At 46.1% G+C, this 15,627-nt stretch overlaps 1 protein-coding gene across 1 annotated transcript in view; it reads right to left on the bottom strand.

Annotated features, from left to right (window-relative positions):
- Positions 1-15,627, bottom strand: part of LIMD1 (LIM domain containing 1) — a 34,011-nt gene that overhangs the window by 6,584 nt on the left and 11,800 nt on the right. The window contains exons 3-7 of the mRNA XM_030009894.2: positions 5,611-5,678; positions 4,239-4,301; positions 2,649-2,779; positions 1,470-1,521; positions 712-780 (exon numbers count right to left, since the gene is read on the bottom strand). Coding sequence (XP_029865754.1) covers positions 712-780; positions 1,470-1,521; positions 2,649-2,779; positions 4,239-4,301; positions 5,611-5,678 — 383 coding nt within the window. The remainder of the gene's footprint in view (positions 1-711; positions 781-1,469; positions 1,522-2,648; positions 2,780-4,238; positions 4,302-5,610; positions 5,679-15,627) is intronic.

The raw sequence follows: 15,627 nt of genomic DNA, 5'->3' as shown, positions 1-15,627 counted from the left end.
AACGTGCTCATGTCTCCTTACGCTCTCAGGTAGGATTCACCTCTTCACATTACATTAATTGCAGCTGTACTGATGTGAAACCAGCCTGCTGGGTCAGGGCCTCTTTTCACTGCATTATGAGCACAGTGAGAGAAGCCATCTATTTATTTTAATTCACAGCACAGAAGTATGAAGGCTCTCTGGGAAGCCCTGCACGGAGATCAAACAGTGTTTAAGAGCTGGCATCTCTTGGGATTTTTTTTCTGCAGCCATATCCTTCCTCCAGCCCTGACGACACATTCATTTCCCATGAGAGTGACGGTAACTTACACTGCACAGGATCAGTCATCACCTTAGCATTTTTGTACAACCTGACTTGGAAATTGGATACAGTAATGTGATCTGGAGCTCAAGGCTTCTGAAAGGCAGCAATAAACCTTACTAAGTCACCACGTTTCCTTCATTAACAAATAAACTGCCAAGCTGAGAAGTGGTAATTAACTCTTTGCCCATAACTTCATGGATAGCAAATGAAATCGCTGAGGCACATTGCTGCAAAAACTTTTGTCCTCAAACTGGAAATTTCTCAGCCACGGATAGAAAGAGTTGCACAATGCAAAGTTTGAATTGCTCATCTGCTGCCATTGAAAGGGCAGAGATTTATTTGCCTCTTAAAAATAATACTAGTTATCACTATTAAGTGCCCAATCCCTGAGAAAGTTGCTGACCCACCTCGCAGTGATAACATTCCACGTGGTAATCCTTGTCCATGGACACAACCCGAATGGTCTCATCAGAACCCTGTAAGCGTTCAAGCAAAAGAGAAATGACAAAGGATTACAGCAGGATCAGACACATGCACTCTCTGTAGATTGCCTCCTGCAAGAATGTGAACGTTGAGGAAATGCATTTGGGCTGCTGGTTGGACACCACAAATAAATCCTGCCACCTGCAGTTATTTTTACAGTAAAGCTTCATCATAACTGACTGCAGATATCCTCTAAAATGTAACATCAGAAATTTAAAATTCTCTCTGTTTAACAGTCACATCTATCTCCAGTCACGCATTAATGATTTAGTAATTTCAATATATCACATTTCTCAGCATTTTAAATTGGTTTTGCCCAAGATGCATCTCCTGCAAGTATTAAAATGAGTTAGTCCCAGAGGGGTCACACAGAAGTCATTCATGAGTGCCACCAGCATTTATTGACACGGAGAAAAGGTATCCCGAAAATAAAACTAGCAGCAGTGCAGGAGATGAAAAAACCAGCCTGGCCCAGCAAGAATAAGCTTCATTATCGAGCAAAAGGGTCACATCTCAGGAACAGCATTTGAGCTTAGGTCAAAAGGTTGCACTCCAGAGGGAGCGATCATCTCTCCCCATCCGCAAGGACATTCGTCTTGGCACAGGGTCAAGTGTGAAAGAGAGCAAGACCTGAGACATGATGCTCCCTCCCCTGAGGGGATGTGGAATTAAAGGCTCTCACCTCGGAGGGCAGAATGGGAAGTCCACACGCTGCACACTTGGGAGCTAAAACTCTGGAAGAGCAATGAGAAATTGAAGGCAAGTTATAGATCAACATAAAAAGAGAGGCCTGTAAGTTCTTGGTGATAAGATGAAAAGCTGCAGCTGTAAATAACTTATCCACAGGAAAGCTTTGCATCCCGAGATCAAAAATTCATTTTAGCATTGATTGTAAGTAATGCTTGGCACACGTTGCTCAATCAGGCAAAGAGAGACCTTATGTTTTACACTTAGTGCCAGAAAAAAACCCAAACCCACTGTAAAATTCTTGGCTGCTACTGAGAGATTTGGAAAAGAGAATGAGGAGAAACTGAGCAGGACTCTCCCCAGAAAAACACGTCAAAAGAACTGGCAGCCTCGGGGCAGGAAACCTCAGAGAAAATACCGTGGGACTGTATGGTTCCTTAAGGCCTTGTAACACAACATAACACGATAAATAAATAATTAAATTAAATTAAATTGCAAGGAAATATGCATCATTTCAGAACAACGGTGGCACATGGAAGCAACTCTAATCTTGGCACAACACAGAACAATTCCAGGGACTGCCTGAGCAACACTTAATGCTCTGCCTGCTCAGAAAACGGAGCAAGGAGCAAAGCACGCCAGGACACTCAAAATGTATGCAGCTCTAGTATCATAACTACCAGCTAAGAGCACAGCCATTTTATTTTACTGTCTAAATGCCAAGTGATTTTTTTAAGTGGATTTATCAGTTGTTTAATTTAGAGCTGGGTAACTTTTGCTTTGCAGGTTCAGTAGTGATTCCTTGAAAGTCAAACTCAGCCCTTCAGCTACTCAAAAAGTAACTCACATTGACTTCCACAGGCATTCACAGTCTTACTTTAGAATGGACTGATTTCTTACATTACTGAACACTTCATGAGCACTATTTCTCACTATCTCTGCTTTGCAGAAGGGGCAGCTGAAGCCCAGGAGTTAAGTGACTTACTCAGAGTTACACAGGAGTCAATGGCAGGACAAGAGGAGAGACATTGGGGATTTCTAGGGTCTAGCCCCATCCTCAAACTTCTAGCTTCTAACCCTGTTCCTATTTTACTAATCCACACTTCCTAACTAGCTGAAAAACTAATTAGAGACTTGCTGATTGGAGCATCTCTGCTGTTTATTTTGTCCTTACTTGTGGTAATCTCTGACACAGTAGATTTTGTTTTCAGAGTCTACAGTGAATGGCACACCATCCAGACACTCGTTGCAGACCACACATCGGAAGCAGCCTGGATGATATGATTTCCCGAGAGCCTGCAGGATCTGCAACAAATGAAGAAACAGGAAAAATGCATGTGAACAGCCAATAAAGGTGAAAATAATAAACACACAGCTTTATGCCAGGCAATGCTGCTTATTCATCAGTGGGCCTGTGTCTTTTTTCAGGCACCTCATCTGAAAAATGAGCTAACAGGGATGGAAAGGGCAGTATATATCACCTGGTTCCAGAGAAATTGATTATTAGCATGGGTAAGAAAACAACTTAGAGTCTCAGTCAAGGTATTTAGCATTACAAAACATAGAAGTGACGGAATTTAAAGGAAAGAAAATTTCTGAAGCCAACAGTTAGAGAATACTTAGGATCACAAGGCAAGACGTAGCAGGACAACAAAAGGAAATACATCTTCATAATCTCCATGAGAGGCTGAAACAAATACTATTGCTAGGTTTCCATAATTCCTTAGATATCCAAGAGCTTTGTACTCACTAGCCTGGGTTTCTAACTAACACAGACTATGGAAACTGCATTGAACTCAACAGCTGCAATTCACCTGCTGGCTTTGGGGCAGCAATTACTACCTGGAATACCATGGTCCATCAGCCAAGCGATCAGACTTCTGAGTATAAAATAGCTTTTCCAATTTTAGTGCTTTCCAGTGTGAGCACGCAAGCAAAGATAACGATAAGCATTAGAAAATCTTGGGAGGCGTACTGTGAACTGACCACCCAGAAATTCCAAATTTCTTTGCCTCAGCTGTAGTTTTACACCACCAGCTACACGATCATGAATTTGTCTCCCTCTGACTCACCCACAGCTGAATGCTGCCCAGTGTCGGCTAAAGGCCAGCTGACCCCCTGAGCCGTGACCCACTCCGTGCACATCTTGAATGGATGGATGGTACCTGCTGTAGGCTAATGAGAGCTGCCTGCTTCAGCAGGATGTCCATGCATCTACTGAAGAGTTTGCAAGGACTTGGGCAGATCTGAACTGAGGTCTGGATCACATACTCTGGGTCAAACCTGTTCCCCAGAGCATCAGCACTCACAAAAACCAGCAACAAGACAGTAGCTTCATTCTGAAGGTATGTGGGAAGTCTCAGCGTGACTCCAGGAAAGACAGGCTCAGCAGACCCGCACCGATGCCCCGCAGCCGTGGAGCACTGCAGAGCCACGGCACTTCTGAGCAGGAAGCATCGACAGGGTTATGAATACACTGCCCAGGGGAAGCCCGAAAGAGGATGAAGGAGCTGAAGGCTCTGCTTTTCAACGTGCACTGAAAACAGGCAGAGCAAAGTCTCTGCACCACACACAGCAGGGCGCCAGCTTTACTTCCTTGCAAAAATCAACAAAAGGCTTAGTGGATTTTCTTTTTGCTACCAATCTCACACTAGGCACACTACCAGCTGATCACAGACAGTACTGGATATGAATATATTTTGCTTTTGATGCATTCTTCTAAAAAGCTGTGGGATTTTTTTCTCCTAAAGCAATTATCACTTACCATGTCCATTATCAAATGACCACAAATGAAACACCTGTCAGCTGACTGCTGGAAACCAGAATACTGCAAGGACAAAAAAGAATTGGCTTAAAATTTCACAAGGCTAGTCAAGCATAAACAACAATGTATTGTGGGGTGTTATTTGCATGGCCTTTTTCTGTACTCTTTACACAAGCTAAACTTTCCAGTGCCTTTTTTCAGTACATGAAGCTGTGGATGGGTTCCCAGAGGATATTCAGTAAAGACACCAGACTTCCAGGGTTCAGAAGGAGTACAAGTTCCTGTAACTTCCAAGTCCTAAATTTAAGTTTAATTGAGTATGTCAGTAAATACCATAAATGCACATGCAAATAAGGCATTTACTAAGACTTACATGCTTATTTGATCACATGGATCTACAAGACAGGAACTTACTTGTGTTTATCACATCACAGTATCTGTATATATAGGCTTGGAAAGCCAAATTCTTCCTTTGGTTACACCGTTATAGGTCTACTGAAGCTTCTTTGAGGTCAGTGGTATTGTCCCAGCTCCCTGTTAGTATAACAATCAAATTTGGCCCAGAGCAACTTTTCTGCTGCTATTGCTGAGATCTAATGGTAAGGAACTGCCTGCCACGTCCACAACATGCACCTCAGGCACAACACCCTGTCGAAGGTTTCAGTCCTATCTGAATGGTGGAAATGCAAACAGGAAAAATGAAATATTTTAGATGCATTTAACCAATCTTTCCATTTTCAGCCTGCATAGAATATACTGATGAGAGCAAAGAAGATTAATTCGCTTCTCTCTGACAGAAATCACGAGACTTCCCCAATAAGTAGGCAACTATGACTTTTTCAAGTCTCAATGAAGGCTTCATCTATCAGGACTCAGGGACAGAAGGGTGTATGGCTTTTTATCTCCACCAGCCAAGAGAGGACCGTGGGGTTGCTTCATGCTCAGGTACGTTCACACAGAATCCATTGAGGGCAACACAAAGATATCCATTAAGATGCCCAAGCAAACCCAGTTCATTGGAAAGGGCAATTCACTCATTCATTCTTCTGTAGCCATTCATCTCGCTCCTGCCTCCACAGCACGGCCACAGAGACAGGCTTTGAAGGAGCCATCGCAAGAGATCACAGCTTCGACTAGGCGCTCTGCACTGCAAAACCATGGCCTCTCACTTGGTGACTTCCAGCACCACGTGTGGGCAGCCACCAGGGTCACCATGGCTGGGGCTGACCCTGGGTAAATGGTGGAGCAGAAGGGCCAGGCAGGATGCTGGACCAGTGCTGTGCAAAATGCAGGCAAAGCTGACAGGCAGAAAGGCTGCGTGTCTGCAAGGGAGGCTGAGATGTGCCAGCACAAGGGTCAGCTGCGTCCTTACCAGGAAATCTTCTTCACAGAACACCTTGCCGTTGACAAAATAAAAGGCTTTTCCTCTCAGCTTTCGACCTGAGGAAAAAAAACAGGGAGAGAAGAGAAAGGTCAGCAGGGAGCAGGGAGAAAATATGAGCAAAAACTGGCTGCTGAGAAGCGAACGAGGACATCCGAGCATGGCCGCCGCACAGCTGGAGACGAGCACCCAACCCCAGCATGGGTCTTCTCAGCCTCCAGCCTGACTAACCCCAACTCCTCTTCCACTGGCAGTCACTGATGAATGCCAATAGCTGGATCCAGACAACAGTCCCACCTCCGGGCAGGAGGAGGTAGCTTTGCAAGCCTGGACCACCTCCTGGCAGATTACAACACAAAATAACCTGGCAAGAGCGAGTGAGGGTAGTCTAACTCATGCTGGAAAACACCCCAGGAGAGGAGCAAGGAGGAAAGAAGAAAGGGCATGCAGAGAGTGATCCATACTTCACAGCGTTCCTCAAAATGTCACACCCGTGCTGTTCTGCTAGAAGGTGCCTTCAACCAGCAGCTGCCAGGTAAGCCACTGCAATACCCAACCACCTGGTCTGTCCCCAGCAGAGTGCAACGCCAGAGCGCTCAACACGCTCCTCTGCTCCCTACCAGCACATTTGCTACTGCAGTTGCCAACATGAGTTTGAAACCATTTAAAAAAGAATTTTTTTTTTTTTTGAACCAGAATGTTGTAACAGAGTCAAGATGAAAAGTTTTTCCAAGAAAGGACTCTACATGTGGGGGAAGATTTATATTTACTGCAGGTTTTGTGTTTATGCCTCACGTTTGCTGTCTGTTTTCAGTTCCACGTAACTAAGGCAATGCATGCTCCTGCTGCCACCACTTTTAAACACCCGGAGAACAGGGCTAGGTTTTATTTATTTATAAAAAGCTGCTCCTACGTCTTTGCAGCCTGGTTTCCCTATTCACCCAGGGGTTTGAAATGCAGCCTAGAACTGGAGCGGTTCTGCTTGCGCTGCGCGGTCAAGGAGCCCCAGGTGTGTGCCCAGAGGCAGCGCCTGGGGCAGGGGAGCAGCCGCTGCCCAGGCACAGCCGGAGCAGGACCTGCTACAGGCTGCTTGCAGGGACCTGCCAGGCATCGCTGGAAGAAAATCAAGCCTCCTGCTTGATATGCTGCACGTGGTAAGTATCGTTAAAAAAAGCGATCATCGGCTGCTGGGTGTATAAATGAGGACGACACAGGGCAGTGGTCTGGAGGTCACAACTTGCTGCTTCGTGGCATGCGCCTACCTGGCAGCCTTTGATGAATAACCATGCTGGCTGCAAAGCTTTAAGTAAAGGAGGAAGCCGAGTAAAACCACCTCAATAAACTACAATCTTTTCTGTCTCCTGAGTACACCAGAGGGCACTCTCAGACGGGGAAACAACTCCCGCTCCTCCCTGGGAAATGGAGATGCTCCAGTGAAGGTCTAAAGTTTCAGGCAGACCAACATTTCAGCAGTAGCCCTTAGTGCCTTGCCCAGGTTTCAGCCAGGAAGGCAGGTGGAGGACGTGGCAGCGTGTTTCTCGAGGAACAAACCCCGGTTTGCACATGCAGCAGCTTCGTGGTGAAGCTGCAGGCGTTGCTCAGCTGCGTGTTTAGCGGGCGGCATAGGATCCAGAAGCACGCTGCCCCAACACGCTCGTCATCCCCTGCTCTCCTCTAATCCCAGCTGGGGACAACTGCATTACCCGGAGGTCAGAGATGACCCAGGGCACCAGCCCATCCTTGCACCAATGCAGACATCAGACAGGACATGGAAGAAAACCCGACAAACCCAAAAGCATCCCACTCTGATTTCTCTCACCCACCCTGATGCTTTGCCAAGGTTGCTGACACCAAAACAGGACCCAGAGCCCAAAATAAAAAGTATCTGATCTTGGACACGCTAGCTCTGTGGCCCATAACCAAGGGTGCGTATTTGTATGATGACCCCCTCCTGCGTGCCTGCCTGTCTGCAGGTAAGCCCGGCACGCTTGCCGGCAGTTGCAGAGCCCCAATTTCTGAGGAGGGGAAGGAGAGGCACGGGGATACCTGGGATTTGCAGCACCCTTGTCAACAGTGGTCCTAAGCGAGTTAACAACAAGCCTGATGCAGCAGGAAGTACCCCTGAAAATCTCCTGCTGATTTAAATACAACATTGGGATTTGGCACTCCTAAAAATGAAAAACAAACAAAAAACATTTAACTTTGATTTTAATTTACTTGGTAGCCTGGGCTCCAGTTGAGCGCAATGGGCAGGTGCCCAAGCGACTTTCCACCTGTATGCAATGTCTCTCCTTAAAGACAAGCTGGCAGTGGTGAGGAAAAACATACGTGTGGAGCTATGCAATGAGGAGACACTTCTTTGGACGAAGGCCCTGGCCGGTGCATAAGCAGCCATTCCAGTAGAAGAGATGAGGTTTGGATCGCTGCCACCACATCATTCTTCCACGGTGACAAAAAAAGCATTTACCGGCCATTCTGCACCCGGTGTATTTTTAACACCATGACATTAGCATTAGGTCAAGATTGATGGCGACAGACCTTCAGAGAAGGTGCCACAGCCGGCACGTTGTGTCTGGGCTTCTGCTGCAAGCTCATTCAGCAGAGGGATAAACCCCTTTATAAAGGATTTATAATTTGGCTGTTGGCATTATGTGGGTCCATGAAGAAGAGGTGCTGACACCAAAAGCACTTTGAGGGGGGGGGGGGATGATTTAATTACTTTCTTTAGGGAAGAGGTGGTCATTTTGACTATTTTTAGCTCCTCTCCATGAGTCTCTTCAAGCCTACGGCAGAAAAGGAAAGGTGTAAAAGGAAATTTGCCAAAACCCACGAGTAATCAGGTGCCCCTGCAGCCACCGCGGGAGTGGTGCACGCAAACAGAGCCGAATTCTTCCTCTGCTGCTCTCAGCCTCTCCCTGCCCACATCGGGATGGGCTTCTCCCAACGTCCCTTTGAGGCGAGGAAGCATCTCCTCATCTTACACGTGGGAAAGCAAGATGCAGGAAAAGCTCACTTCCCCACGCCGTGCTGGGGACCATCCCGGTGGAGCTGGGAAATGCACATTCTGGCTGCAGCCACACCAGTAAAATGAACAGCACTGGGACTGCCCCACAGTGCAGAGCAGGACGGCCGCAGCTTCTGTCCCTGCACTGAACTCCCTGCTACAGGACAGTGCCTTAAATTAAACAAGTCCCTCTCAAAAGCGATACTTCTGACTGTGTGCCTGCAGAGGCTGGCACAGGTTTCACTTTAACACAGAGATGCTGTCATACTTTCACCAAAAGAAGGGATTGAGAACTTAAATGGCATATAAGGAATCACACATTGATCACTGCCTACTTTAAACATGCATCACTTTAAATATGCGTCATGATGACTACAGAGGCAAAATCCTTTGATAAACCCAGGAATATCAATGCATGGCTTGCCGCTTTCAGGATCAATTGCTCTACTACACGTCTTAAGCTGCTGGCTCCTGACCATATTTCACTTTCACTTCACCCTGAATTTAGCTAATCTCTCACCTGAAAAAATTCAGACAATTAAAATTCTTCGGCATTTCAACCGTACTGTCTTCAGCCATTGTTAGAAGATTTCTTGTTCCTCTCCCTGCCAGGAGGTTTGAGCCCTGAGCTTTTATGTATGGCTCATCCCTAACACATCTGTCTAATCTGTTTAGCTGTGGGACCTTCAGGATGACCTCGAGGTCATTTCAGCACCAATTTCAGAATATTTCAAGCTTAGTCACTAGTGCCTTTGTGCTAAAATAAACACACTTTGCTTAGCAGCTGATAAGAGGCATACCATCAGGCTGCACTCCCAGGATGCCAGTGCTTTCGTCCATAATTTTCTCAAACGACAGCTCTCTCCTTTTGAAGTTCATACGGAGAGGGGTTTACCAGGGACTCGCAACGGCCCAAGGAGGATGCTGGGAGATGCATTTGCTTGCTGGGGAGCCGGACCCAACTTTCTCTTCTGAAGTTGCTTTTCCATCACTTATTAAAAGGACAATGGGGTCACAAACCCATGTTCACAGACAAGATATTGCTCTCAATGCATATAACGGTACAAGGCCAGGTCACACACCAGTGGGACAGCAGGCTGGAAACACCATCCATCTAGCTGCTAAGGATTGAAACAAGCTCCTCCTCAGTCCCGGGTGGCTCTGGCTCAAGCTGCAGTCCTTCCCCAAGTTTTCACTTCCACCACATAAAGCCGCAAGGAGGTTCGGATCGAAGAACCTATGCTGGTCCGTCTGGCAGTAAGACGGGCGCAGGCAGAGCCCAGAGACCCTGGCTCCCCTGTACCATTCACAAGTCCCTGCTGCCCACAGTTCAGCAGTACATGAGACCCACCGGTCCCCAGCCAGCATGTGCATTTTTGGAGCCCTCCATGGATACTTTGCTGACAGGCAGTGTGGCGTCCTGCCATGCGCGGCAGACTAGTTCAAGCATTAGAGAGCTCTACTTCACTTCTGCCATCTGTCCCATGTCTGTTGGCCGCCCTTAAAACTGGATGCAGCACTGAGGCTGACACAGAAGTGTCGATATTTTCAACCCGCTCTTGAATTGGGGCTCCACAAAAGGGTCACTTAGATGCCTGCACATCCTCTAAATCAGGTAAACTCAGACTGCGATCAACTGGCAGACACCCCACGTCAGACCAAAGTCTTGCTGAAACCATGGGCTGGAGGATAGGATATCTCTTAGAAGAAACTGTGCTAGGACATGTCTCTCAACTGTACCGGCTGTACTGTAAAATTGCAAAAAATGCCCTCTGTGCTCTCACCAAACATTTGAGGCAGTAAAACAAACAAAAAAAAAAGACCTGATGCCTGGAAGCCAAAAGCATGCTCTGGCACATGTAAGAAAAGGTCAGCCGCCTCTAACGGCAAAGCAACCACAGGCAAAGGCAGAAATGGCTCCTCAGAGGGAAACATTGTGAAACCACAGTAGGCAACACAACTGAGCAACACCTCTCCTTTGCTGATGGCAAACCATTGCAAGAAGATATTAAAATATTTTTCTTTTTAGGGAAAACCCCTTAGAAGCTTCAAAATTCAGAGGTAAGATAAAGTCACCCTGGGACAAAGCAGCGCTATGATCCAGGGAGTCCCTGCTGAGGGACTGGTCTTCAACCCAGTGCCCAGCCGCTCTCTGCATTGCTCCGGGGATGGCTGCCCTGTTCCCCAAAATGCACCAAAACCAGGCGGCCGTCGGAGCTGGCCTCCCACCCCATCACCCACCGACGGTCATCGAAACGCCCGGCGGCTTAGAGGAGGAAGGAGGGGGAGGCAATCTTTGTGTCCTCGGTGAATGTAACTCTGCATCGAAACTATAAGAGAGAGCAATTTTTAAATTTCTCTAGGTATGGAAGAGGCCTCAGTGCTTACTAAGCCACTACTCAGAAAATTACTCTCAGGTACCATTAAAACATTATAAGAAACTCTCTAAAATCTTTACAGCACAGTTAATCCTATGCCTGTTCTTAACAAAAACCAGTACTTTGAAGATGACATTATAAAATAAAAAGACTAGAAAGACTGGAAATATATTCCATTAAAGGTTTCAACCTTTTTTCTCACATTGTCCTAATGATTTCAGACTTTCAGCCAGCACTAAAACACATGCAATCAACTCAGACCACTAGCATATTGATAAAGCTCTGACTGCATCCCCTGTTGTGTGAGCTGAACGCTTGCAGCTTTCCGGCAGGGATATCTACTGAGGACACCTGGACCATGCCAAAGCCCCTTCAGCTCAGACCCCAAAGCACTACCGCCCTGAAATCTGGCCAGGAGAGGAACAAGTACCATCATCCTACCGTGAAAGCTGCCCCGGTTTTTCTCATCTGCGGCAAGCACTTCTTGTGCCAAACAGCAGGGATTTCGCACCAGCGAGCTGAGAGACTGAAGACAAAAAGTCAGCAAGAACAAAGTAGCAAGTTGGGCTGGAGCAGAAACACACACTGATGCCTTCCCTGTCTCCCAAACTGTAAAGCCAGGGACATCTGAATCTTTTCTGACATTACTTTTGCTAAAAAAATATATATTATTTACTACATGGACTCTGGCATGATAATTTTATTAAAGGGATGCTGAGGAAGGATTACTGGCAATACTGTGATGATCTGCATGTTTCTCACACGTGTCGATCCGTGTAGTGGGTTTATATCCAATTACAGGCAGTAAATTCTGCCTCCACTAGAAAAGCTGGCAGTTTCTACATCTGAAGATAACCATACAGACACATGTGCCGTGGGGAAATTCACTTGGCAAGGCTGGCTGTCCTGCTGTCTGGGATTAAGTCGCACTTGCAGAAAAAGGTGACTTTCTACTAGTAGACTTACTTAGCGGTGCCAATAAAAACCATGGCCTTGTTGTTCCAAGAGTTATATACCAGTACAGGACACGCTTATTCAACATAATTAGCCCAAAGACACCAAGAGCTGCATTGCTCTAAGTAGCCATGCTTTATAAGCACTGCAGCAAGACTAATTAGCCCAAGCAGAGGGCTATGCTCGCAGACAATACTGCTTCGATAGCTTAGCTACCTCGGTTAGTAAATGACCCTTGATACCTCTAAACACAACTACATTGTGAAATATTAAATAAAAATATATATACCCAGAGGGTGGCAAGAGACAGCCAGCTCGTGTGATTTCAAACTCTGCCACTGGAACAGCAGCCTGTTACCCTTATGCAGACATCAACATTAATCTGAGCTTACAAAAAAAAAAAAAAAAAAAAAAAAAAAAAAAGAAAGTAATGCAGTAATGTTGACGTGTCAAAGATCGAATTCTGTAACCTGGCAAACACACAAGGTTTCCACCTCTTTGCAATAAGGGGCCAAAGTCTGGTCCTCGTTTTGGCCCTTCTGCTGTAGTTCAACATTGAATGCTCCTTCAAGCCACCTTGCAATCAGTTCTTTCTTTCAGACTTCCTTCCTCGCCTACTGATTTCCTTCAGTCATCTCTGACGCTTCCCTTGCACTTTTTTAGCTTTCAGATTTCCTCTGAGGACTAAGAGGCTCAAGTACAAGGCCCTTATGCTCTAAATTATGCTGCTAGCAGAGCTTAAAAAGGTCTGTTTTCCAGGCAACCTGCGGCAGTCGGATATAAGCCTGGCTGAATCCTAGAGAAAACACTAAAACACCACAATAGGTTAGGGTGGTACTGTCTAGTTAAATCTGTATCGTTTATAAGGTCTCCCTACTACCTAAATAATAAGTATCAACACCTGCATCTTTTGTGTTCTGAGGAGGTATAAACTAGTGGTTCAACTTACATGGTTAATGTGTAACAAACCATTTGATAACTACAACTGTTTGTACAAGAAACTGAAAAAAAAACCCCCAACCCCAGAAAAAAAAACCCTCAAGACTGAAACGGACACCTTGAGCTTGCAGGAAATAGCTGTATGAGTTTCGAGGACTTTTTTTTTTTTTTAACCTACTTTCATGGCCCTCCTGTAAAGCAAATATAATTTATTACTAATCCTGCAGAAAGAGCCCGAAGTTTTTTCCTCTCCCCCTCTGCAAAAAGCTGCCTTGTTTGTGTCTCTGCCCTGTAACAAACAAGAAGATAAATGAGACATTTATGCCAAAGTAATCATTCTAAATCTGTTGTTTTGACCTCTAAGCCAAATTTTCTGCATTACATGCCAGTGGCTCAGATAAAACAGTACAGTTTTTTTTCCTGACAACTGAACCCTGTATGTGCAGCTCTGCTCAACAAATTGCTCTATCGTTTATCTTGAACATATGTGTATCAGGAAACAGAGAGTGCAGGAAATTTGGCACTATGAGGTACCACCCCCCTGCCCCCTTAGACCCTCTTGGTTTTCTGCATCTGGGAAACCAATGCACATTTGGACACAAATCCAACTACAAGCAAAATTAGAAATCCTCACTAAAATGAAAACAGCAGGACAGCGGATATAAATATCTGGAGGACAATATGCTTTACCTTAATAGGTAATTTTGTGTATTTTATTTATTGGAGTGGAGATATTCAGCATTCCACCAGAGCAGAAATTTTAGGATTGAAATTGTGGGTGACCTTGACTTCTCAAAGACAAGTTTGTACTGGATAGTGTTCAAGATGAACTCCACTTGACCTTAAAAGCACTACCTACTTTTTAGCTAGAAATCAGAGTTTCCACACAGACTGCTCAAAGACGTGCTTTCCAGCTAGACAGACAACACCATCCAGACAAATAGGTATTTTTCTGGCAGATAAAATGGTCTCATCCTATTTACTGCAGCGACCCAGATGACAGAAAGCCTGCAGAGAGGCACGCGCTCTCTCCGGGCAAACGACAGGGCTGCGTGCCCTTTGTCCCCGTAGCAGCGGATGGTCCGGGGGGGTCAGGGAAATGACCTCGGTCTGTGGAAAGGGGGGATTCCCCTCGGGCACGTTTCCTCCCCGAGCGCAGGGCAGGACGGCACGTACCACCCCAGGCATCGGTTAAGCAGCTGCGACGCAAAGAGGCTTCGTGAAAAGTCAGCCAGCTACGCCTTCACCAGCACAAGCGGCCGGGCAGCAAGCCCCGGAGCAAGCGACTGGTGCACGAAGCCCCCGCAGACCGCAGCGCAGGAAACCACCCCCCTGTGCTGGAGGGTTTCTCACCAGCCTTGCTACTCGTAGAGGGGCGTGCTGTGTGAGGGAACGCCGCTACTGCGGGGGCCGCTCCCCTTCGAGCGCTGGGAACCCCGCGCCACCAGCCCCTCCATCCGTCCGCGCCGTCCTGCCGGCCGCCGCCGCGTCCACCTTCCGTCTTAGCACGGCCGCTGCCCCAACGGGAGGGACTTGAGCTTTCGTGAGTGACTACTCTCCAGCGCGTAACAAGCCGAATTAGGCTCTCGCTTATACTCCCGTGACTTGCATTCCCCTTTTTTACCTCGTATGGAAATACAGTGTTTTTACAGCAACATTATTATTGCTCCCCCCCCTTTCTATTTTTTTCCCCCTATCATTTTCACTAGCCTTTTTTTTTTTTTTACTTTCCATTTGAAACCCTTTGCCCCAGCACATCTCCTCAGCACACTTCTCAGTTACAGCCTGGGTAAGAGAGAAAATGGGCTTCACTTTGCTAAACTTAGCTTCTTTCCATTTTTGTAAGTCTCATCTGATACCCACAACTTTTCATCTTGCATTGGAAATCTTTGGAAAGGGTTGCCTTTTAGAAGAAGCAGCAAATAGCTATTCTTTCAGCCTTCACCAACCCACCTCATCAGAAACCTGATTAAGCTATTTTTTAACCAAACACAAACAAAGATAAACGGAAGTAACCACTGATACCTCTGCGATCGCAAATACTTCTCTAGCGCTCGTCTCCAAATAAAGGTGGTAAAATCCATTCTAAAAGGGGGATTGAAAGTGTTTCTTTCTAAAGCACCAGTTGCACAGTAGTAATTTTAGAAATTTAAGACAGCTTGAACCTGCTGCTGGATTATTTTTAACAGGAGCTTTGTGTGCAAGGGCAGTTTGGAGGCTGCCCAGCCACGGAGGGCAAGAGCTCCCTGAAGCAAAGCCCCGGCTGCAGCCAGGAATCCTCTCTGCGGGACAAGAGTTCGAATTAATTTATAAGAGAAGACAAAAGAGTGAGCTGCTGACTTCTGAGCCTTTAGGAAACTGCCACCACGTGCAAACACCACTTTTTCTTTGCCATTTTTCTGTCTTTGGTCAGATGACGGTGAAGTGCTCTACTGAAAACATAGGTGAGGCAAGCAGCTGGTGTCGGACAGCTGGGAAATGAGCAGAGTTCAAGGTTCAGCTATTATTAAAAAGCATACACATCTTTCTATATTTATTCCCACTTTACAGCTCCAAATAAAACACATGCAGTCCTGATGAGTTTACAACTCTAAATACAACACAGGAGAAAAACCCTAAGACTCATCTGGGAAAACCAAACTCATATATACAAAAGCACTAGAAAGATTATTACTATTTTTTCTGCCACCACATATACAGCTCCATTTCTAAAAATACTCTACTAGGCCTAGA

The sequence above is a fragment of the Aquila chrysaetos genome, chromosome 3 (assembly GCF_900496995.4).
Source record: "Aquila chrysaetos chrysaetos chromosome 3, bAquChr1.4, whole genome shotgun sequence".
Lineage (NCBI taxonomy): Eukaryota > Metazoa > Chordata > Aves > Accipitriformes > Accipitridae > Aquila > Aquila chrysaetos.
Note: the sequence above shows the minus strand (reverse complement) of the source record. Positions and strands in the feature narration are given on the sequence as shown.